The 22,005-nt window shown below is 34.4% G+C and overlaps 2 protein-coding genes across 3 annotated transcripts; one reads left to right on the top strand and one right to left on the bottom strand.

Annotated features, from left to right (window-relative positions):
* The first annotated feature begins 1,637 nt into the window (after positions 1 to 1,637).
* LOC107434623 (guard cell S-type anion channel SLAC1) lies at positions 1,638 to 4,697 on the top strand. Its single transcript, XM_016046107.4, has 3 exons — positions 1,638 to 2,400; positions 3,115 to 3,920; positions 4,043 to 4,697. Exons 1-3 carry the CDS (start codon positions 1,885 to 1,887, stop codon positions 4,392 to 4,394), a joined length of 1,674 nt encoding a protein of 557 aa, XP_015901593.2. The 5' UTR covers positions 1,638 to 1,884; the 3' UTR covers positions 4,395 to 4,697.
* On the bottom strand, positions 4,591 to 10,129 carry LOC107434619 (protein TPX2). Of its 2 annotated transcripts, none has more exons than XM_016046104.4 (18): positions 9,540 to 10,128; positions 9,013 to 9,171; positions 8,833 to 8,907; positions 8,428 to 8,578; positions 7,903 to 8,011; positions 7,491 to 7,541; positions 6,955 to 7,052; positions 6,785 to 6,860; positions 6,641 to 6,703; positions 6,389 to 6,475; positions 6,250 to 6,305; positions 6,037 to 6,115; positions 5,884 to 5,949; positions 5,721 to 5,783; positions 5,540 to 5,617; positions 5,389 to 5,433; positions 5,099 to 5,202; positions 4,591 to 5,002 (listed from the first exon to the last, which is right to left on the bottom strand). In XM_016046104.4, the coding sequence occupies exons 1-18, from the start codon at positions 9,709 to 9,711 to the stop codon at positions 4,984 to 4,986; spliced, it is 1,551 nt and encodes a 516-aa protein (XP_015901590.4). In that variant the 5' UTR covers positions 9,712 to 10,128; the 3' UTR covers positions 4,591 to 4,983. The 2 variants fall into 2 exon arrangements, 1 of the variants encoding a protein (XP_015901590.4); XR_009639231.1 differs by having other exon boundaries at positions 4,968 to 5,002; positions 5,389 to 5,423; positions 9,540 to 10,129.
* Positions 10,130 to 22,005: the final 11,876 nt, after the last annotated feature.

Genomic DNA, 22,005 nt, shown 5'->3' with positions numbered 1-22,005 from the left:
TTTTCACATGTATTATTTCGACCATTTACAATAGTTTCTCTTTTTTTAAATCATTTACAACAATTCTTTCATTTTGACATCTCAATCCTCTAATCCTTCAGGTGTGGATGTAAGTAGTATGTCAACTCAGTCAGTTTCATTTAACAATTGCCACATGTATTAAATAATCAAAAATTTAGATGAGAAAAGGATCCTGATTAAAAATAATAATAATAATAATGCATGCTTAAACTAGTTGCTTTTTCTCTACTTGAGAATTCATTCAAATTATTGTTCGTGGGCAACGAGTTGAAAAGGTCCATATTTGAAGGTTTGGAATCCATATTAAAAGTTTATAACAGGGAGTTTGGGCCCTAGACGGTAGTCCTGGCACTGCGTGCCCATTCCATCTTAGTAATTCATTTTAGGTATGAATACATATATGAATGGTTTTTCATCTAGGTTGGAATACCATTCTAAAGATTGGTCGAAGTTATTTAGCCCCCAAAAAATAATAATGATAAAATAAAATAAGACATGATTGACCGAAGCTTGTTCACCATATATGGCTATTCGTGTGACCAGTTAATCATTTTGGCTGCTGGCCCACCAAGATTTAAAAAGAAAAACAATAAAACAAAAATTAAAAAAAAAATTAAAAAAATTAAAAAACAAAAAAAAAAAAAACAAAAACAAAAAACAAAAAACAAAAAACAAAAGAAGTTTAAGGAAGAAAGAAGCTTCTGTTTCTTTATTTGCCCAGTTGGTTACAACAACTATGCCGCATTGAGTAACTAATTAACTTTAAAAATAGAAGTTTTTCTTTTTCTCCAACAGAAATAAGCAGATCAAATAAATGGGGAATTCGAAGAAGAATGTAAATGGGAAAGTTGGAAGCCATCTCACAGATGGGCTGCCTCTGATGCCTTATTCCTCCTACCCATCCGCGCAACAGATTCCTTCAGCTAGCCCTCTTAATCTAATAAGAAGATGCCTGATCGACATAAGAAAGTACTCCAATATTGTAAACTTTCATTCTTAATAAACTCCAATAGCAAATTCACTATTTAAACAATTTGTTTAAGCTATAATCCCTCTCTACCCCCATATAACAAGGAAACGAACTTCGATTCGGTAATGCTAATTCTTTTTGTGCTTACAATCTTCTATAATGAAAGAAACTTTCTTTAAATGATTAATTATGGTAGTATTTGTGCGATTTCTTTTCTCTCAAACTTTTCTCCAAGTTTCTAGATGGTACAACAAATAGGTAATAAAAAATGAAAAATCAAAAACTAACATTTTACCCTACAACATCTAATATTCATATTTTTTGTGGAGATTTAGTGTTATAAATTAGCTAGTTATAATTTTTTGTCATAATTACCTAGTTATAAGTTAATTAACAGTTATATGACAATTGTCATAAACGCAATTTCTTTTCGATGCATGGAATGGTATAATTTTTTTTTTTTTTTTTTTTTTTTTTTTTTTGGTGCGACTCCAATCAATCCTATCATGGAAGCCAATTAGCCCCGGACAAATGGCTCAAATTCGAGTCAGAGCTTGTTTGGTTTTCTACTCCAAGCCCGTGAACTAATGTTACGAGCTCTCTATTCTTCTTTTCTTTGTCACAGTTCCAATATCCAAGTTGGTGTCACGCTAAGCTCTCAAACCACAAAAACCAAGTAACTGATTTTCTTTTTCACGGGATTTCCCTCCAAAAATCCACTTTTACTAGACAAAAAAGCATTGGTTCCCATTTCATCTACCAAACAACCACCACCTAAACAACCTATTATACACACGGACCAAGATGCAATATAAGACTTCAATCCAACAGCATACCAAGTTCTACAACTGGGTTCATTTTACCTTCAACTTTAGAAGAAAGCAAAAACAAAAATGGACAAAAAACAATCTTCTCCAAGACTTCTTGACAGTCATTTTGTTGACATTCATGAAGTCTTACCAGAAGAAGAAGAAGAAGAAGGTTGTAGTACTAGAATGGCTGATAAAGCCGAGAAACGCTTCAACAGACCGATTAAAGGTCGAGAAATGAAGAGAAACCATAGGAGTTTCAGCAGGCAAGTTTCTCTAGAGACTGGTTTTTCTGTGCTTAACAGAGAATCAAAAGCTAAAGATGAGAGGAGGTCACTACCAAGAAGTGGAAGAAGTTTTGGAGGTTTTGATTCTGCAAACAGGATTGGTATAGATGGAAGGAAAGAAGATCACTTTAGCATGTTCAAGACTAAATCAACTCTCACTAAGCAGAACTCCTTGTTACCACATAAAAAGGAAAGAGAGATGGAGTCTCAGAGGACTGAGGGGTCTATCGGGGGTGATGAGTCTGTTAATAGAAGTGTTCCTGCTGGGAGATACTTTGCTGCCCTTAGAGGACCTGAGCTTGATCAAGTCAAGGTAATGCTCCAAGACCAAATGTTCCGTTTTCCCTCTTCTTTCTTAGGAATTATTTTGATGCTAAGAATGTAATATTCGAAGGTTATATAATCTAAAATTACACTCCATTTGTCATGACTTTTAAAATGTTACCTCTGACTTTTGAGGCTCAAAAGTAGCTTGTAAAATTGTTTTGACAATTTCTGGAAGAGCTATAGGCCTCCATAATAGGCTTGAAACCAAAATCAATGTAAGTGCAACTTTTTAAGATGATTTTTTTTTTTTGGGGGGGGAAGCAGAATTAAAAGTTATCTCAAACAGGGCATTAGTGATTTCTAAGTTGAAATTTTTCATAAAATGAAACTTTGAGTGAAATAGACAGGGCTACCTACAAGTTATAATGCCTTGCTAAGTACTAAGATTTGGCTTTAGTGATTAAACTAATAGAAAACTGAAAAATAATCTATAGGAAGCTTGACAGAACAAAGACTAATGTAAAACTGACAGAACAAAGACTAGTGTAAAACTATGTACTTTACAGGACTATAAGGATATTCTCCACCAAAAGATGAGAATACCTGCCAAGTAAATAAGATTTGGCCCGCCCAAAGATGAGAATACCTTGCTAAGTAATTAAGATTTGGTTTTTGTGATTAAGCTAATAGAAAACTCGAAAATAATGTATAGGAAGCCTGACAGGACAACGACTAAAATGTAAAACTATGTACTTTGCAGGATTATGAAGATATTCTCCTGCCCAAAGATGAGAAATGGCCCTTTCTCCTCAGGTTTCCAATTGGGTGCTTTGGTATTTGTCTAGGTCTAAGCAGCCAAGCAGTGTTGTGGCGTTGCCTGGCAACAAGCCCCGCCACAAAATTTCTCCATATTAGCCCCTTTATAAACCTTGCCCTCTGGATTTTAGCTCTTGCAGTTCTGTTTTCTGTCTCCTTCACCTACATTCTCAAATGCATTTTCTACTTTGAAGCTGTTAAAAGAGAATATTTCCACCCTGTTCGGGTCAACTTCTTCTTCGCCCCATGGGTTGTCTGCATGTTCTTAGCCATTGGCGTACCACCAATGTTTGCCCCTCAAACCCTTCACCCTGCCCTTTGGTGCACCTTCATGGGTCCCTATTTCCTTCTCGAGTTGAAGATCTATGGCCAGTGGCTTTCCGGCGGGAAGAGACGTCTTTGTAAGGTGGCTAATCCATCTTCTCATCTATCAGTGGTTGGAAATTTTGTTGGGGCAATTTTAGCTTCCAAAGTGGGATGGCAAGAGGCCGCCAAGTTCTTATGGGCAGTAGGATTCGCGCATTATCTTGTGTTATTTGTTACTTTGTATCAGAGATTGCCTACGAGCGAAGCGTTGCCCAAGGAGTTACACCCTGTGTACTCCATGTTTATTGCAGCCCCATCAGCAGCAAGCATTGCTTGGGAAACAATTTATGGAGAGTTCGATGGGTGTTCGAGGACTTGCTATTTCATTGCTCTGTTTCTCTATGTTTCACTGGTTGTAAGGATTAACTTCTTCACAGGGTTTAGGTAAGTAGAGTAATTTTTGCAAGTAAATTTGATTATTATTTTAGGGAACACGATTATTTTCCATTCCATAGTAAGTCAAAATGCACTTAATCAGTCAAACTTTCTCGCTTATGATTTTGCAGATTTTCGGTGGCATGGTGGTCTTACACCTTCCCCATGACAACTGCCTCAGTGGCTACCATCAAGTATGCTGAACATGTCCCTTCATTTCTAAGCAAGGGCCTAGCACTTACTCTTTCATTCATGTCATCAACAATGGTGTTCGTATTGTTCGTGTCAACTCTTCTCCATGCCTTTGTTTGGCACACATTGTTTCCAAACGATCTGGCCATCGCCATAACAAAGAAAAGACTTGTCAAGGATAAGAAACCCTTCAAAAGAGCCTATGATATTAAACGTTGGACGAAGACAGCTCTAACAAAGCACGGCTCAGCAAACAAGGATTTTGAGGAAGACAAAGAAGAAGGCTATTGACTCCATACAATCAAAAACAAATAATTTTGCTGTGTTTGGACTATGATAAGTCCAGTAGCTTTTGAACTTAAGTATGAACACTTTATGATAGTACCACTGCACTATATGATAGAACAAAAGAAATTCAAGCACTTCGTTCCATGTTGGTTTTTAAAAATTATATGCAGGAACCAAGTTGATGTAGCAACAACAAGAAAGACTGAACAAGTTCCACGGCATGTATTATAACAAAGTGGAACATACTGTTTGCATATGTATATTCCTCAACTTCTGAATCATTACATGTATTAGTGGCTGACTGAAAGAAGATGCTATGAGGGTAAGTGGCCCTAGTGGCTGTACAACACCGGCCTTTCAACATATTATTGAATCTGAACACCTACAAATTTTGGGAATGTCAAAAGTAAATTTGTGATGACTTAGCCCAAGGATAATAACCTGGACTGCTGTCGATGCATATACAGCGAGAGAGCTTGACAATCTTTGATAAGTTGCTCTCTGATAGCCAATGCCATATATATTTGCATTTATCTTCCATTTAGCATGCCCATTTAGAAAGCCAATCAAAAAATATTGCCCTCTTTCAACCTCAGCGGATGCCCAAACTCCTGCATCAGTTTCAATGTCAAAATTTGTTTAAAGCAGAAAAGAGAATGAATTGGGCAAACATATTATCAGCATCAACAGCTCATCAGTTAGCAAACCTTATGTGCAATTTGTGACCAACATCTGCAAGGGACCCATCACTCCCAAATTGGATTTGCTTTCCACCAAAGACAGGAGGATTTTCTTTCACTAAATCTGTAATCTGTAGGATGTGAGAATACACATTCATATGAGAAGAGACTGAATTATATATTTATATGAGACTATATACTATTCATCAGAATAGCATAAAGTATAAAAGGAATTTTTTTTTTTTTTTTTAAATAACATAAAAGAAACAGGAAAATAAAGATTGCTATTGTATAAACAACAGCATCATACAGGGTACCTTATGTTCTGGCAGGAAAGAATTCAATCTATTTTCTTTTGGGCCCTTGTGCCAAAAAAGAACAAATAACTCAGTACAGTAACCAAAATATCAAATGTTAAATATATGAGATATTTGGGAAAGAAAGAACGTAACAAGGAACAAGGATAACCTTTACAGTTATAGACGAACGCTGATGCATTTTCAACTGAGATCCATTATTTGGCTGGAGTTCAGTTGTTAGAGAGAGCTAGAATTCGAAAAGAGACAACCAGGAAATAATATGAAAAAACAGTACATCAAAAAGAAAGAAAGGAGCACTGCAGAAGTTCACAAATTGATATCAGGTTTACCTTACTGAAAAGATCTGTTGGTGGATTATGCTGAGTTCTCTTTCCTGTATGAAAATTAAATTCCTGTATAGAAGTCAAAACATGATACCATATCAGATTTTTCTATTAAACAAGTAACAAGCATCACTAGTAGAAAAGATAGAAACAAACTTCTATGAACTACCATTGGTACTGTGGTTTCGCGCTTGCTGTTTCGGAAAACACCAATATCTCTTTTACTAGAAAATATCTGCATTCAAACAAAGAAACAAACCCATAAGCAATAATCAAAAAATGAATTTCAAGTAAATTATTAGCAACAGTTATAACATCTAACCTTCTTATTAAGCGGACGAGCTTTAAATTGGTGTATGACATCTCCTCCATCTTGCTTTGGAGCTTCCATGACATTTGGTCTAATAAAAGCAGGTGCAATTCCAAAGTAAATACTAGTTCTAATGTAAAAAAGTACTAACAAATACTAACAAATGTACATTAGCTCGTTTCTTCTCATATTAAGTATCATATAACAAATTTTTCATGCAATTACCTTTTAGAATCTCTCTTTCCATTTTCTGCAACAATAGAACTAGATTTTTCCAGCCCCTGCAGCAACGAATACAAAATTATTAAGTACAAGTAACTTAAATATATGCCAGCGCAAATTAACCAGTTAAATAAACAATTACCTTCTCAGACTCTTTGCAGTGCTGTGATGATGATGAAACAGTAGATGCATTCTGCATAGCCCTCTCCGATGTCTTTAAGTGAAATTCCTAAAGAAGCCATGTGATACAAGTAATCTCATTAGTGAAAACCATACAACAAAATCATTTTCCTGGTCTTTGCCCCTTCTGAGGAGGATACAGGAGACAATAAACCTGCCAGCAGAGTAATTTTCAAGTAAACTACTGTCAGAAGATGAAGTGCAAATAACTTACTTGGAATTCTGGCAACTTCGGAGCACTCCTTTTTGGTAGTGGCAGAGAAGGGGCCTCGAAAATCTACAAATATAGACAAAAACTTGAGCAAAAGGAAAAACAAGGTGACAAAGATCCCAATTTTAGTACAAATAAAGTACCAACTTTTCTATTAAATGGTCGTGCTTTGAATCTATGAGTAGTTAGTATCACTTGTCCTGGTTCTGCACCATTCTTAGACCTGAAACAACAATCATATTAATTCACATCCTGCAGGCTGGTGACCTGACTATTTCTCTGATAATATATCATAATAATTATGAAAAGCACGTAACCTAATCCGCTGTGCCCGATGTGCTGTTTCAAGGTCAGGTTCTCTAGGTATAGTAAGCTTCAACTTGGAATGTGCAGTATTTTTATCAATGGTTCCATCCTACAAGACCACCCAGGTATCACTTGAATGAGTCTATCATATAGAAACCAATATGAAATAATATGCTACATCTTCATCAGATATATCAAAGAAAAGTTAGACACAAAAAACAAAAAACAAGCTGCCTGGTATCAAAAAAAGGAAGGAAAAAAAAAAAAAAAAGAACAATTAATTCTTTCTTCCCAAACAATTAAAATGTTATGTTAATAGTGGCAGAATTTTTTTTCTGTTCACAAAACCATGGTGACTATTATGGAGACTTATCGAAAACCGGCTTATTGGATCTTTTTTAAAAGATTTCAGCATTACTTGGTGTTATTAAAACTCCAAAGGACACACAAACATTCATGTCCACAAGATATATTAATTTTTATGAGGCTATAAAGGCAAAAATATAAAACATGCGACTTGATAAACAAATTTTGTACCAATATGTACCTTTTTTGGCACCTTGTGTACTAAGTTAGCTTGCTGCTTCACATCAGTGTCCTGAAATATTGAAGAAATCTGAGAATGGCCCAACCTCATTGAGCAAAATATATAAAAACAATGTACAATCAGGCTAGCTACAGTGCTCAACCCAAAGGCAGTCCTTTGGACATTTTCTTATAGAATTTATATTTTCTGAACTAGAAAAACAGAAAATAGCAACCCCACATTTGGATCATATTAATGTAACTTTTCAAACAGGATAAGTTCATAACATCCACTCATGCAGCATTCTATTTAGTGTTTACAAGTTCATTTAGTCGTAAACAAAATTCTTCATCACTAAAAATTTGCTTCCCAAACCATTAGTGAAGAAATCTAATAAGCTAAGCACAATTCATCAATGACACAATCTCTGTACCTTACGCAAGTGACCTCCCTCTAGCTTTTGCCTCTTGGGAGCTTGACTTTCAACACCAGAAGAACTACATAAACTCTTCTCCTTGTTTTGAGCTGATAACATCTGAAATCTAAAAATGAAGGTTAAAAGAGAGTTATCAACAGCATGATGCAGCAAAAGAATCATTTTGGCCTCCCATATATACTAGTTTTGCACTGCATTAGGATGAAGGCATAGAAAGCAGATATTTCTTATAATACAGGAAATAATCTCTAACATAAAACTTTTTTAACAGCCTATGAATAATCGCAGGGCACTTAAACCGCACTGCATATTAACAAACAAAGAACATGGTTTGCATATTAGGTATACCTGCAAAACCATGATTTTTTCAAGCAGTAATCCGATGGACCACAAAGTATTTCAGAAGATTATCAGCTTTAAAGTTTTCAGTCATATTTGATAACAAAGAACAGGGATAAGCAAAAATAAATGCAAAAGGCTACAAACTGCATAAGATAAAAGCAGAGAATTTCCAAGACTCACCTAGAACCAACTTGAGGGGCTTGATTTTGTTTGGCCAGCTGACATGCTGTTGGCTTCATCAAAGTTGAGGTCTTGACAAATGATGGTTTGACAGAAGAGTTAACCTTACCTTTTGGCTTGTTACTGGTTAGGTAATTGTAGAATGTCAATCCTGTAATGCAAAAATAAAAAGACATAGGTAGATACATTAATATCGGATGTAACATAACAAAAGCAATTAATGAGTTGGCTAAAACAACTAATATGTTCAGGCTCTTCAGATTGCTGAAAGGGTTTCCTAAACAGAATGCAAAGCAACTAGAAATATATACTATCTAAAGGGTTAAATATTGCAAAAAATAAGGCATTTTCCACATTAAGCATCCCTTTGTAAGTTGAGCCAAAGAGTTGAGATAGAACCATCACCTGTAGTTAATCCATATGGTTGATTAAGAACTTTTTGCAAATTACCAAAGATCCCTCTTTCCGTTCCTCCACAATCTAGCAGACAAACATAATACCCAACATATATAACGTTTTAGTCTTCAAATCCGCATAAAAACTGATAAAACGTCATACTTATTTGCATACAGTGCAACAGAATACCTCTATTAGTTACATCCATTGCATAAAATTCTTGGCCCACACCTAAATTACAGTCACCATCGACAGAAGAAGTCGTACTCTCAATGTTTTTAGGCTTCGGAGAGGTGTTTACGTTTTCCAGTAGAACATCCTCCCTCAGAAACAACTTCGCTACAAAAGCTGAAATAAGAAGATAGCAAACGGCGAAGACGAAAATCAGCATTTGCCAGACATTTAGAACAACAGCAATAATATTACTGATAATGGAAAATAAAGCATTTTTTTAGAGTTATTGTCGAAAAAGCATTTACGCATTACAAAACACAACAAACAAAAACAAAAAGAAAAAAATGGAACTAAAAAAAAAAAAAAAAAAATCAAACCAAGATCACTGAGATATTAATGATTACGACCGAGCTCACTATCTCCAAATGAATCAAACAGCTAAAAAACACTTTTTCATGATTTCGTCCCCAAACCAGAAATTCCAATCAAAAACAAAAATCAGTTTTCAAAGATTACGCTTCAGCTAGTAAAAAAAGACTCACGAGAAGGTGGATAGCTTATAGCGGTTTCAAACCAACACTCAGCCTCTCGAGCTTCAGCTTCAGTCTCTTCCCTTGAAAAATCAAAGTATCTCGCCGCATCATACTCGTAATCAACGTCGATTTCATAAGCCACGAAGACATGCTCAACCTCCATATCATCCTCCGTCTCCATTATCTTCTTTCGCTCTCACTCTTCCTCTTTTCGCTTTCTATTTCCGCAAGCCAATGCCAGTGCTTCACGTGCATGAACCAGAACCAGAACCAAACCACACCACCATGGATTTCCAATCTACCTCTCTCTCTCTCTCTCTCTAGCTTTTGGGCTATGGAGTTTTGGAGCTTTGGAGCTCCGAGTTCTGACCCGTTAAAACCCTAAATCTGGATATCCGAGCTCCGTTTTCATAGCGCAGAGAAAAAACGACAGCCAAACAACACCCTGTGTAACTTGAAAAGCTTTCAAAGCCCTTTTTTTATATTTACAATCATTTAAGTAAATTATCTTTAAAAACACCCCCTAACACTCACGCCCAATTAAGTACAATCATTCATAGCATGTGGTACAAGTACTTTAGTGCACTCAGGTATCTCGCTACTGCTTGTTTGGATGCATATTTCTTTTCTTTTTTTTCTTTGTTTTTTCTGGTTTTATAGCGTCGAGGTTCGTAACGATCCAAAATTTTGAATTTATGGCTCTGAAAATAATATTTATTGAAATTATTTTATGACTACTTTGCCACTGATTTTTTGGAAGATATGGCTCTGAAATTTGAATACGATGATGGGCAAGACCGTAATTTCGAAGAAATTCAGAGAATTCGTTGTGTGTCTTTCAAGTGTGGGGCAAAATTGTTATCGGGTTTTGGAGAGCGCTGCTTCGGACGGTGAAAATCCTGTCGACGACTCTGAAATTTCGGCGCCAATTGAATTTGCCATCGCGATTCTGCTGATATTTCAATTTTGCCACTAACGGTTGTATTTCCTTTGTCCCGATGATGACGGAGGGTGTAAAGGATTTTGTTGGGTCCCACTGCTGGAAATTCAAAAAATGCGATCGTTACAAAAAGGGTAAGAATGGAATTTTGTTAGAGTTTTTGGTTTTTGTCTTCTCTCAGTCTTAACAGTTACAGTTTCACCTGTTGGCCGACGTCAATGGATCAATAATTTTTTTTTTTTTTTTGGGGGGCTAAGAGTTAATTGGATCAATTTATTACAAAAATAATTATTCTTAATTAAATTTAATTATTTGTTTCAAAAAAATTAAGTTTAGTTAAAAAAATCAATCTTTATCAAATATTAAACCTCTTTAAACACTGCCGAAATGACATTTTAAGATGGCTTAGTTTTATATTATTTGTTAAAATAATACAAATTTATAACTTAAAACTGTATAAAAATTATATGATTTTCATGATAATCATGGAGTTAAATTGCATCCATATGTAAGGCAATAATCAATTTTTCAAGATAAATTATATTATGAATAATATTTGGCTATTATTAGCAAACCATCAAAACCCCTTAATTTCTTTAATATTTTGTTTTTTAAACTTTTTTCAAATAAAATACTTGGCTAAAAATAATTTTTTTATTAAATTTTGGAACCTCCATGAACACTGCCCTAATGTTCCCTTTGAGATAGCGTATTTTTCTTTTATTATTTAAAAAAAATTTAGATCAATGTAACAAGGCAATGTTCAATTTTGAAAAATAAATTGTAATTTAATATATATATTTAATAGTCAAACCAACCGAATCCTCATTTTTTTCAAAATTATTTTATTACTTCTAATCAGCTTCATTGAGCAAGCCCTTCAAATTAGTCAAATAAAATCATTAGACAATTTAAAAGCAATATAGCATAGGATATATAGGTTCCCTTAGTCAAGGAAGCAAATCTAAAAATGTCTACATTTTATCTAATTTTTTTATTTTTATTTTTCTTCTTTATTGTGTGTGACTTTTGAAGAACTACATAGCCCAAGACTGCAGCATCCCTATTGAAGAAAAAGTTAAGAGGAAGTGACACATAATGCATCACTGAAAAAGGCACTGTTAAATTGTGGACTTTTATGTAGTTCTTTGAAAGAAATTTGAAATCCATGTCCGTAGAGAATAGAGATCCTTTTGAACAGAAACAAGGGCCAATTTTTTGGAGCATTTATTTGCTGACTACTCACTCTTTCTGGGTTTTCTAGTCTTCAATGAGGTTGTGTATCAGAAAATATAAATGTTCATTTATTGAACTCTGCTACTTGTTATCTCAGCATCCTTATACTTTCTGACCAAGTTTGCATGCCTTGTGTCACGGTTGAAGCATTTCATCAAACACTTGGTGAGCATTCTCTCCATTTTGGGCCTTACAATCCATTTTGGGCCTTATAATCCACTTTGGGCCTATTTTGGGCCTTACAATGGGCCAAGCCATGTACATATCCATTCTAGATGTTTCTTTAGATATTTTATGTAAAGTAGGTGGGAGTAGGTGGGAACCATTCTCCACCGTAGGATTAAAGCAATTATAGCCGTAGGATTAAGCTTTGTATGCCTATAAATAGGTGGAGGCCTCATTTGGCCAAACCATCCAAGAAATCTCATCTATACTTGTAAAGCTCTCTTTCAAGTAATATACTTTCATTCTCCCAAACTCTCTTTGTGCTCTAGCTTTCTTTGCTTAGCTTTCTCTTTTAGTGGGCAAAAGGCTTACTTAGTTGCAACAAAGGGTCGGAATAGCAACTAAGGCCGCACGGCTTGAAGGGTAAACAAACAAGTCCGTGACAAGTGGTATCAGAGCCAAGGTTAAAGCTAGCATCTAGAGCAACATGTCTTCCTCAGAGGTTGTGATTGAAGAAGCAAGGGGAAGGGAGGTCATCCCCGAAGCTGCAAGGAAGGGACGTGGGCGTTCAAAGTCGAAGGACGTTCTCACCGCCATGGAGACCAAGGTGGTCAAGATGGAGTTGGCCGTTGCCGACATGTTGGAGCGGCTTGATTGTGTGGAGCTAGGCATGGAGGAGCTCGATGGTCGTGTGGGTGACCAAGTGGGGGAGCTTAGAGGTACCATGCAAAGCACCAACGAGGCCAACACCGAGGCATGGCGTCATGAAAGCCAAGCTTTCCAAACAAAGGTAATTGAAACCTTGTCCCTTATGCAAGCTCAATTAGATGAGAATAATTATACTACAGGTGGGGGAGACAAGTTCTATAAAAGTCCCCAAAGCAAGGAACATCAAAGAAGGCCACCATTACCTAGCAAAGATTGGAAGAAAGAAGCCAAGCCCGAACTAAAGCCAAGGAGGAATTGCTTCCTATGTGACGGTGCCCATTGGGCAAGAGATTGTCCGAAGAGGAAGTCCTTAAGTGCCATGCTCGAAGAGAGGGAAACTCAAGAGCAAACACAAATAGGTTCCTTACAGTTGTTGAATGCTATAAAGGCTGCTCCTAAGGAGACAAAGAAGAGTGGCCTAGTGTTCGTGGAGGCAAAACTCAATGGGGTGCCCACCAAGGCGTTGGTGGACACGGGTGCCTCACATAATTTCCTATCGGTGGAGGAGGCGCAAAGGCTTGGGATCGAGGCAACCAAAGAAAGGGGCTCCGTAAAGGCGGTGAACTCGGATGCAAAGCCACTCCAAGGAGTTGCTAGAGGTGTGCAAACCACCATCGGCGATTGGGAGGGCCAATTGAATCTAACGGTTGTGTCCATGGATGACTACAAGGTTGTCCTTGGTATGGACTTCTTCAACCAAGTAAAGGCTTTCCCACTCCCATTTGCAAGCAAGTTATGCATCATGGATGGGGGAACGACGTGCATGGTGCCTACGGAACAAGCTAACAAGCGAGAGGCCAAGGTTTTGTCAGCATTGCAAGTTGAGAGGGAGGAGCAAATCAACTTGGCTGCTGCCCAAAACCCTAGTGAGGATGCCTCAACCCATGCCAAGACATCTCCTAAGGTACAACATGTGCCAAAGGAGTTGCACCAAGGGAGCTTGCGTGCATTGGCTTCAAGTCGTGGAGACGACAAGAGAAAGCACGAAGAGGCTAAGGAAGGGAACTTAGCCAAACCATCACCTCAACAAAATGAGGTACATGACGGGAAGGCACGACGCTATGAAGAGTCACTTCCCATTGTAAGGAAAGGGGGCACAGAGGCCCTGGCGAAAGGTAAGTCAAAAGGGGCACCCTCGACGATAGTGACTTCACCCGCCAAGAGTGTTGAAGCCACACCTGCGGGTCGAGTCGGTCAACATAAAGGCATACCCAACTACACCAAATACTTGGTGAAGGGGAAGGACCTGCCGGATGGTGAAGTAAGTGGGGAGCACGAAGATACACAACGGCAACTCAAAGATCACATTCGACGGGCAAGGAAGAAGGTGCGACGAGGGCGTCGCGAGTTTAGGTGGGGGAGAGTGTCACGTCCCGTGAAAAAGGACTTCCCGATAGCGAAGCAAGTTGGGAACCTGCTATCGCGCTTTGGCAATTTGAAGATCATATCAAGAGGTTCCATGAAACAAGCTCGACGAGGACGTCGACGGCATAGGTGGGGGAGAATGTCACGGTTGAAGCATTTCATCAAACACTTGGTGAGCATTCTCTCCATTTTGGGCCTTACAATCCATTTTGGGCCTTATAATCCACTTTGGGCCTATTTTGGGCCTTACAATGGGCCAAGCCATGTACATATCCATTCTAGATGTTTCTTTAGATATTTTATGTAAAGTAGGTGGGAGTAGGTGGGAACCATTCTCCACCGTAGGATTAAAGCAATTATAGCCGTAGGATTAAGCTTTGTATGCCTATAAATAGGTGGAGGCCTCATTTGGCCAAACCATCCAAGAAATCTCATCTATACTTGTAAAGCTCTCTTTCAAGTAATATACTTTCATTCTCCCAAACTCTCTTTGTGCTCTAGCTTTCTTTGCTTAGCTTTCTCTTTTAGTGGGCAAAAGGCTTACTTAGTTGCAACAAAGGGTCGGAATAGCAACTAAGGCCGCACGGCTTGAAGGGTAAACAAACAAGTCCGTGACACTTGTGAGGGTACAGTGATGAAGGAAAACAAGCATTTTTTGGGTACAAAATTGAATTAATTTAGGATAATCAACCAATTGTATTTACGACTCTATTTGCCTGTACTATGGTGAAAGTCGAGCAATAAATCCATTGTTTACTTAAACAATAGTTTTAGGTTTGAATCATCCATTGTTTACTTAAACAATAATTTTAGGTTTGAATCATTCTATTTTTTTATTCTTATTATTATTTTTTAATCTTAGAGGTAGATATTTAAATTTGAAATCATTTTTTTTAAAATAATGCTTTTGCTATTAAATTGTCTCAAATCCCCATACATTATTAAAAAACAAAAATTTAAATATGAGGATTAGATTCAATAATAGGATCTTTATATGAGTGAATCTTAATATATACATAAAAATAGAATTTGATTCAAAAACTTGGATCACTAAAAATCTTGGATCCATCTTAGATTCAATAATAGGATCTTTATATGAGTGAATCTTAATATATACATAAAAATAGAATTTGATTCAAAAACTTGGATCACTAAAAATCTTGGATCCATCTAATATTTTATTAGTTATAAATTACGAAGTGTCATGTCCTAATTTTGTTTCTTCATCTAATTTTATTTAATTTGTATTGATTTAAATTAATAATCAAAAGTAATAGAAAGATAATTCTTATTTGTACGATTTTAATTCCTGTACTTCGAAGTATTTTTAATATGAATCCCAACATTCATAGAAAAAAAGGTATGGATAAAATAAGAGAAGTAATCCGTTTGTTAATATTCTAATAAATAAGTAATTGATTGAGTAGTTGACAAACATTTCAGAGAATTTCATAAGAACTTCTTTGAATTTTGAAAAAGATTAGTAAACTTTAACGATTTATAATGTTTAAACCATGATATGAAATAAGTTCAATAAAATAAACACAGCATAAATAAAATTTTTTTAACTAGGACCAAATTGTTGTTTAGTAGATGGTCGAAAAAACAATAAATCAATGCCAAAGCAACAATAGATCTTTTACCTGGAATGGATAGAAACCTAGGACCAAATTGTTGTTTAGTAGATGAAATTCAAGGAAAATTGCTAAATTAAACACCTTAATTGTAGCTTTTCCCATAGAGAAACAAATAAAATGGCCCATGAACTAGCAAAATATGCATGTTATTAATCTGGATGGAGGAGAGACTTTTTGGCTTCGACCTCTAATCTAGCTGATGTTTGTATCACCAACATTCCTCAATAAAAGCAATTTCTTTTCTCTTAAAAAAAATTATATTAGAAAATTATGGTATATAATACATGGCCTACAATCTGCAATACATCATGTCTAGCAAAAAGGATATGAGGCACAAGGTATTTTTAGTCCAAAAGCCGAATTGATATATTACTTTTGACTGTCTGATAGTTGATATTATTCCTCAAGGCGCTTCAGGCACAGCCTTTTATAGAAAACATGTTGCTCAGGAATGAAAGATGCTAGAGATTAGAGATCTTTATTTTTTTCAGTGCTTTTTTTTTTTTACTTTTAAATTGTGAAGCTTTTGTTTATTCTATTGGAGCATAGGAATTAATGTCCACCTCAAAGATCTCCATCCAAACACCGTATTTATATGTTTCTCTTAAATTTATCCAAAGTTTTGCACTATTCTACTCTCACAAAAAGCCGAAGACAGCTATAACAAATTTTGGCTGGATTGATTTTATACAATTCCAAACCCATAGCCATCCATGTCCAACCAGACATTCCAAGCCCATAACTTTGCAGTTAGGCCTCAAACTTCAACATCTTGGTCTAATGGAAAATCTGCATGGTGCTACACAGTTTCTTCTCTATGCCATCACTATCTATATGATTATTTCATTGTGGTGTATATATATATATATATATATGATCATAGGATCCACAACCATGTTCCTCGATAAATATGTCCTTGGTTAGGCTGATACAATTTTTTATTATTATTTTTTAAATCATGTAGGTGGATATTTGATATCAAGATCAATCATTGACTGAATCAATTATCTTTTATTTGTTAAGTGACAACAATAATTATTACCCAAAAAAAAAAACAAAAAAAGTGACAATTATAATAATTCTACTTGAATAATTGGTTAGAAATATTTACAATCACAGTTCAATCCAAAATTAAACAAACCAAAATACTAGAGAAGTCCAAAAAAAAAAAAAAAAAAAATCTATTAAGATGTTATACGGTAGATGAACCCAATCCCATTTTAAACTTCTAATTCAAGTTCAAGCTATTTTCCAAACGCTACAAGTTATGGGTTTCAATTTTTTTTTTTTTTTAAATAGAGGAAGGAAAATAAAATGAAATAACTAAAGTTTTTTTTTTTTTTTAAAAGGAAACAAAATAAGTAACGATTATCGTTCTCTTATAATGACAATTATTGATGTCTTGACACAAAGGGCAATAAAGATGATGTGATAGAGTTCGACAATGTACATGATCAATTGGTAGATTTCTAGATAATTTGACATTGTTATTCATGAAAAAAAAAAAAAAAAAGTTATATGATATTGCGATTCAAATTTGGTGGGTTGATTGTGACTAAAGGGGTTTGGCTGGAAAAGATGATGTAGTTTGGATGATATAATAATGATTTCTATAAAGTACATAAACAAAGAAATTAACGGCTCGGATTTAAATTGGATGCGAAAGCGATGTATAAAGGGTGTACTTCCATTAACCCAAAAAAAATAATAAATAAAAAATGAAAAAAAAGAAGGGTGTACTTGCTTCCATCTGTCTCGTTATCATTCCTCGTAAGAAAAAGGATGTTCACATGTCAAAGATGAAATATTGAATGGAAGCCAGAGATTATTTTTGGATTTATCAAGAAATTTTTCCCTTTTTTTTTTTTTTTTTTTTTTTGTCATGGCTTTCATCAATTCAACCATATCATAAGAATCAAAAATATGTCAATGATAGTATATTGGAAAAACTAATAATGCTGTGAAGCACCATGTAAATAGCAAATCACTTTTGTCTTAAACAATTATTCAACAATCTAATAGCAAATTACTGTTCTTTTAAATAATTATTTAAATTTGAATTCTCATAATTAATATTAGAAAAAAAATATTAATATTGAATTACAAACAGAAATATGGTAATTAATTATGAGAAAAGAAGAAAAAATAACCATTTTTATTTATATATTTGATAATAATATTGCATTAATTTCAAAATTTAACCTTCATAAATATTATAAATATTTCATTTAAATCTTTTTATATTTAGAATAAATACAAAAATATTTTTCAAAATTTTAATAATATCATCTACACTTTTTACAGGAATCTAAATTATATTTGTACCATTACTAAGTTAGTTCATTTCAAAATTCTTTTTATTTCTTATTTTTGCAATAATTAATTTGAAAACTTTAAAGCTTTTTTATATATTTTTAATTAATTTTTATTTAAACTATGTAATAATTTTTCAACTTTTAATTAAAAAAATATATGATAATTTTAATTATATAAGCTTTTTAAGTAAGTTATATATTTGAAAAATATATTTTATTGAGTATATTTTTAAAAATTATAATATATTTAGTTGAATATATTTGACAAATTATAATACATTTAGTAAAATATATTTGATAAATTATCACTTGGTTAAAAAAATCTTATCTTATTAAAATCATTAAATGTTTCTGTTTTTTTTTTCAAACTAAAAAAATATATATAAATTTTAAAAAAATTGAAAATTTCAAATTAATTATTGTGGAAAAATAAAAGAAATAAAAAAAATTAATTCAACTTAAATTAGGGTATAAAGATAATTTAGAACTCCTCCAGAAAATGTAAATGATATTATTAGAAACCTGAAGAATGTTTTTGTATTCTGTCCAAACCTTTTATGGTGTAAAAGAAATATTCTCTAAATATCTTTTTATTTTGAAACATTGTTAAATTTGATAAAAGTTAAATTTTATATTTATTTATGTATTTTTATCATATGATAATCCATTTAAATGTTTTTTTAAATAAATCAATCCAAATCTTAATTTATTAAAATATAGTAAAGATATTTCAAATGTTTATCTAAATTAGAATAAAGAAATGATAATTCTAAAGTTTCAAATAGTAATAGCTTTCCTTAAAATGAAGTCATGTTGATTCTTTTGGAACATTATCCCTAGCCACTTTAGGATATGAATCTATTTTATCTATGCATATATCCTTTTCAGAATGCCCATTGTTACAGACAAAAGATTCATTCAGAATTTTTGAACTAGAAAAAAATATATATACTTATATATTACATAGTCTAAATTAAAAAAGATGAAGATTTCATCTCAGAGCTGATTGAAGACATAGGTCACAATGGCTTATGCTTAGGAACCCACAAAAAAAGAGGGTTCCAAAAATTTTCCATATATTATTTTACAAAAAGGAATATATATATATATATATAATTTTCATATATTATTTTACCAAAAGGAGAATATATATAAATATATATATGTGTGTGTGTGTGTATTAACATTGAAAAAATTCATATCAAAATTGCTATATATGACTTCATGCATATATATATATATATATATATATTTTTAGCACTTTTCATACTTTTGACTTTTTAAAATTCAACATTAATTCTAATTTATTATTTTTAGCTTTTTTATTACTAATATGTTTTTTAATTTTTGAAAGAGCACAAGTCAACTATTAAATTTTCTTTATAAAAAAAATTAAATTCTCTATTTCCTATATTTGTCTCAAGCTTTAACTATAAAAGAATAACAATAATAAAAAAATGAAAAACCTCCATTTTAATAAGCTTTCCCATCTTCTCACGCTCACTTTCTCTTCTTTTACTCATATTACACATCGAAAAGTTGTTAAATTTTGTTATATAATTTATACATTTTAATCCAAAGGGCCAAAAAGCAACATGATCTTATTTGTTATTATTTATTTAATAAATTTATATTCATCGTTCATTCTCAAAATCTTTCTTATTTTATTTTTATTTTTTGCTTAAATTCATATTTGTAGTTATTTAGAAGATTTGTTGTAACACATGGTATAGAACTTTTTTTTTTTTTTTTTAAATTTGATGTATGGAAGGTCATAGTATAAAATTAATCAATCATTTTTAGCGCTTTTACATGGTTGTTCATGAATGGAAAAAAAAAATTACCATAAAAACTTGAATTCAAAAATTTAATTGACAAATTTGCATCTTAAAATGAAAAAATTAAAATTAGTTTTAAAAATTTTCTATTATTTTTTACTAGAACCTCAATAAAGGTTAAGACAATATTATTTCATCCATCATATAGAAGTATATTCTCATAAATTAAATATATTAAGATGTTACACACACACACACACACACACACACATATCCTATTTCATCCATCATATGGAAGCATATTTTCATAAATCAAATCTATTAAGATGTTATAAATACACACACACACACACACACTCACATATATATAGGGGGTGGAGCAAGTGGTAGGAATCGATGACCCATTACACTTGCTTGCAGGAGTTGCGAGTTCGATTCTCAGCAGCCCCATCTGCGCCTTGGTGTGGATCTCACATGCAAAACACTATGGGGGAGGGAGGTTAGGACAACCGGGAGGTGATAGGCAGGGTAGTTTGTGGACTCCCACCGGTTTGAAAAGATACGGCTATACACCTTATTTCATCCATCACATGAAAACATATTATCACAAATCAAATATATTAAGATGTTATACACACTGTGGGGGAGGAGTTTGGGACAATCGGACGGTGATGAGCTAGGTAGTTTGTGGACTCCCACCGGTTGAAAAGACACTGCAACACACCTTATTTCATCTATTACATGGAAGCATATTCTCATAAATCAAACATATTAAGATGTTACACACACACACACACACACAACCCAACCAGGCGGTGATGGGCTGAAAAGTTTGTGGACTCCCACCGAGTTGAAAAAACGCAGTTACACACATTATTTCATCCAACTCATAGAAGCATATTCTCATAAATCAACCCTATTAAAATGTTATACAAACACACACACAAACACACACACACACACACACATACACACACACACATATATATAAGGGGTGGAGCAAATGGTAGAAACAGATAACCCATCACACCTACTTACAAGAGTTGCGGGTTCAATCCTCAGTAGCCCCATTCTACACCTTGGTGTGAATTCCACATGCAAAGCACTGTGGGGTAGGGAGGTTGGGACAAACGGACTGTGACGGGTTGGGTAGTTCGTAGACTCCCAACCAGGCGGTGATGGGCTAAAAAGTTTGTGGACTCCCACCGAGTTGAAAAAACACAGCTACACACATTATTTCATCCAACTCATAGAAGCATATTCTCATAAATCAACCTTATTAAAATGTTATACAAACACACACACACACTTGTACACACACACATATATATAAGGGGTGAAGCAAATGGTAGAAACAGATAACCCATCACACCTGCTTGCAAGAGTTGCGGGTTCGATTCTCAGTAGCCCCATTCTACACCTTGGTATGGATTCTACATGCAAAGCATTGTGGGGTAGGGAGGTTGGGACAAACAGACTGTGAAGGGCTGGGTAGTTTATGGACTCCTAACGAATTGAAAAGAGATAGCTACACACCTTATTTCATCTATCACATGAAAACATATTCGTATAAATCAAACCTATTAAGATGTTATACACACGCGCACACACACACACACAAATACACACACACACACTATGAGGGAAGAAGGTTGGGACAACCAGACAATGATGGGCTGGGTAGTTTGTGGTGACTCCCATTGGGTTTAAAAGACCTGGCGACACATCTTATTTCATCCATCATATGAAAGTATATTCTTATAAATCAAACCTAGTAATATGTTACACACATACACACAAAACCCAACTTGGGGGTGATTGACTGGATAGTTCGTAGACTTCCACCTAATTGAAAAGACACAGCTATACACCTTATTTCATTCATAACATGAAAACATATTTTCATAAATCAAACTTATTAAGATGTTACACACACACACACATCCATATATAAGGGGTGGAGCAAGTGGTAGGAACTGGTGATCCATCACACCTACTTGCAGGAGTTGTGGGCTTGATTCCCAATAGCTCCATTCTGCACCTTGATGTAAATCCCATATGCAAAGCTTTTCCAGTAGTCCCATTCTGCATCTTAGTGTGGATCCCATGTGCAAAGCATTGTGGGAAAAGGAGGTTAGAATAATTGGACGGTGATGGGTATGATAGTTCGTAGACTCCCATGGTTGAAAAGATACGGCTACACACTTTATTTTATCCATCACATGGAAGCATATTATCATAAACCAAATACATGCATATTCTCATACACACACTGTTGGGGGAGGGGAGGTTGGGACAACAAGACAGTAATGGGCTGGATAGTTTTTGGAC

This window comes from Ziziphus jujuba, chromosome 6 (assembly GCF_031755915.1).
Source record: "Ziziphus jujuba cultivar Dongzao chromosome 6, ASM3175591v1".
Taxonomy (NCBI): Eukaryota; Viridiplantae; Streptophyta; class Magnoliopsida; order Rosales; family Rhamnaceae; genus Ziziphus; species Ziziphus jujuba.
The sequence above is the reverse complement of the archived record's forward strand: the minus strand, read 5'-3'. Positions and strand labels throughout refer to the sequence as shown.

What these genes read in the sequence shown, in the direction of transcription:
- LOC107434623 (XM_016046107.4), top strand. Translation starts at nt 1,885, where the DNA reads ATGGACAAAAAACAATCTTCTCCAAGACTTCTTGACAGTCATTTTGTT. An exon ending in CTGAGCTTGATCAAGTCAAG is followed by an intron (nt 2,401 to 3,114) that starts GTAATGCTCCAA and finishes TGTACTTTGCAG; the next exon opens with GATTATGAAGATATTCTCCT. An exon ending in AACTTCTTCACAGGGTTTAG is followed by an intron (nt 3,921 to 4,042) that starts GTAAGTAGAGTA and finishes ATGATTTTGCAG; the next exon opens with ATTTTCGGTGGCATGGTGGT.
- LOC107434619 (XM_016046104.4), bottom strand. Translation starts at nt 9,711, where the DNA reads ATGGAGACGGAGGATGATATGGAGGTTGAGCATGTCTTCGTGGCTTAT. An exon ending in AATGGATGTAACTAATAGAG is followed by an intron (nt 8,908 to 9,012) that starts GTATTCTGTTGC and finishes TTTGTCTGCTAG; the next exon opens with ATTGTGGAGGAACGGAAAGA. An exon ending in CATCGGGCACAGCGGATTAG is followed by an intron (nt 6,861 to 6,954) that starts GTTACGTGCTTT and finishes TTGTTGTTTCAG; the next exon opens with GTCTAAGAATGGTGCAGAAC.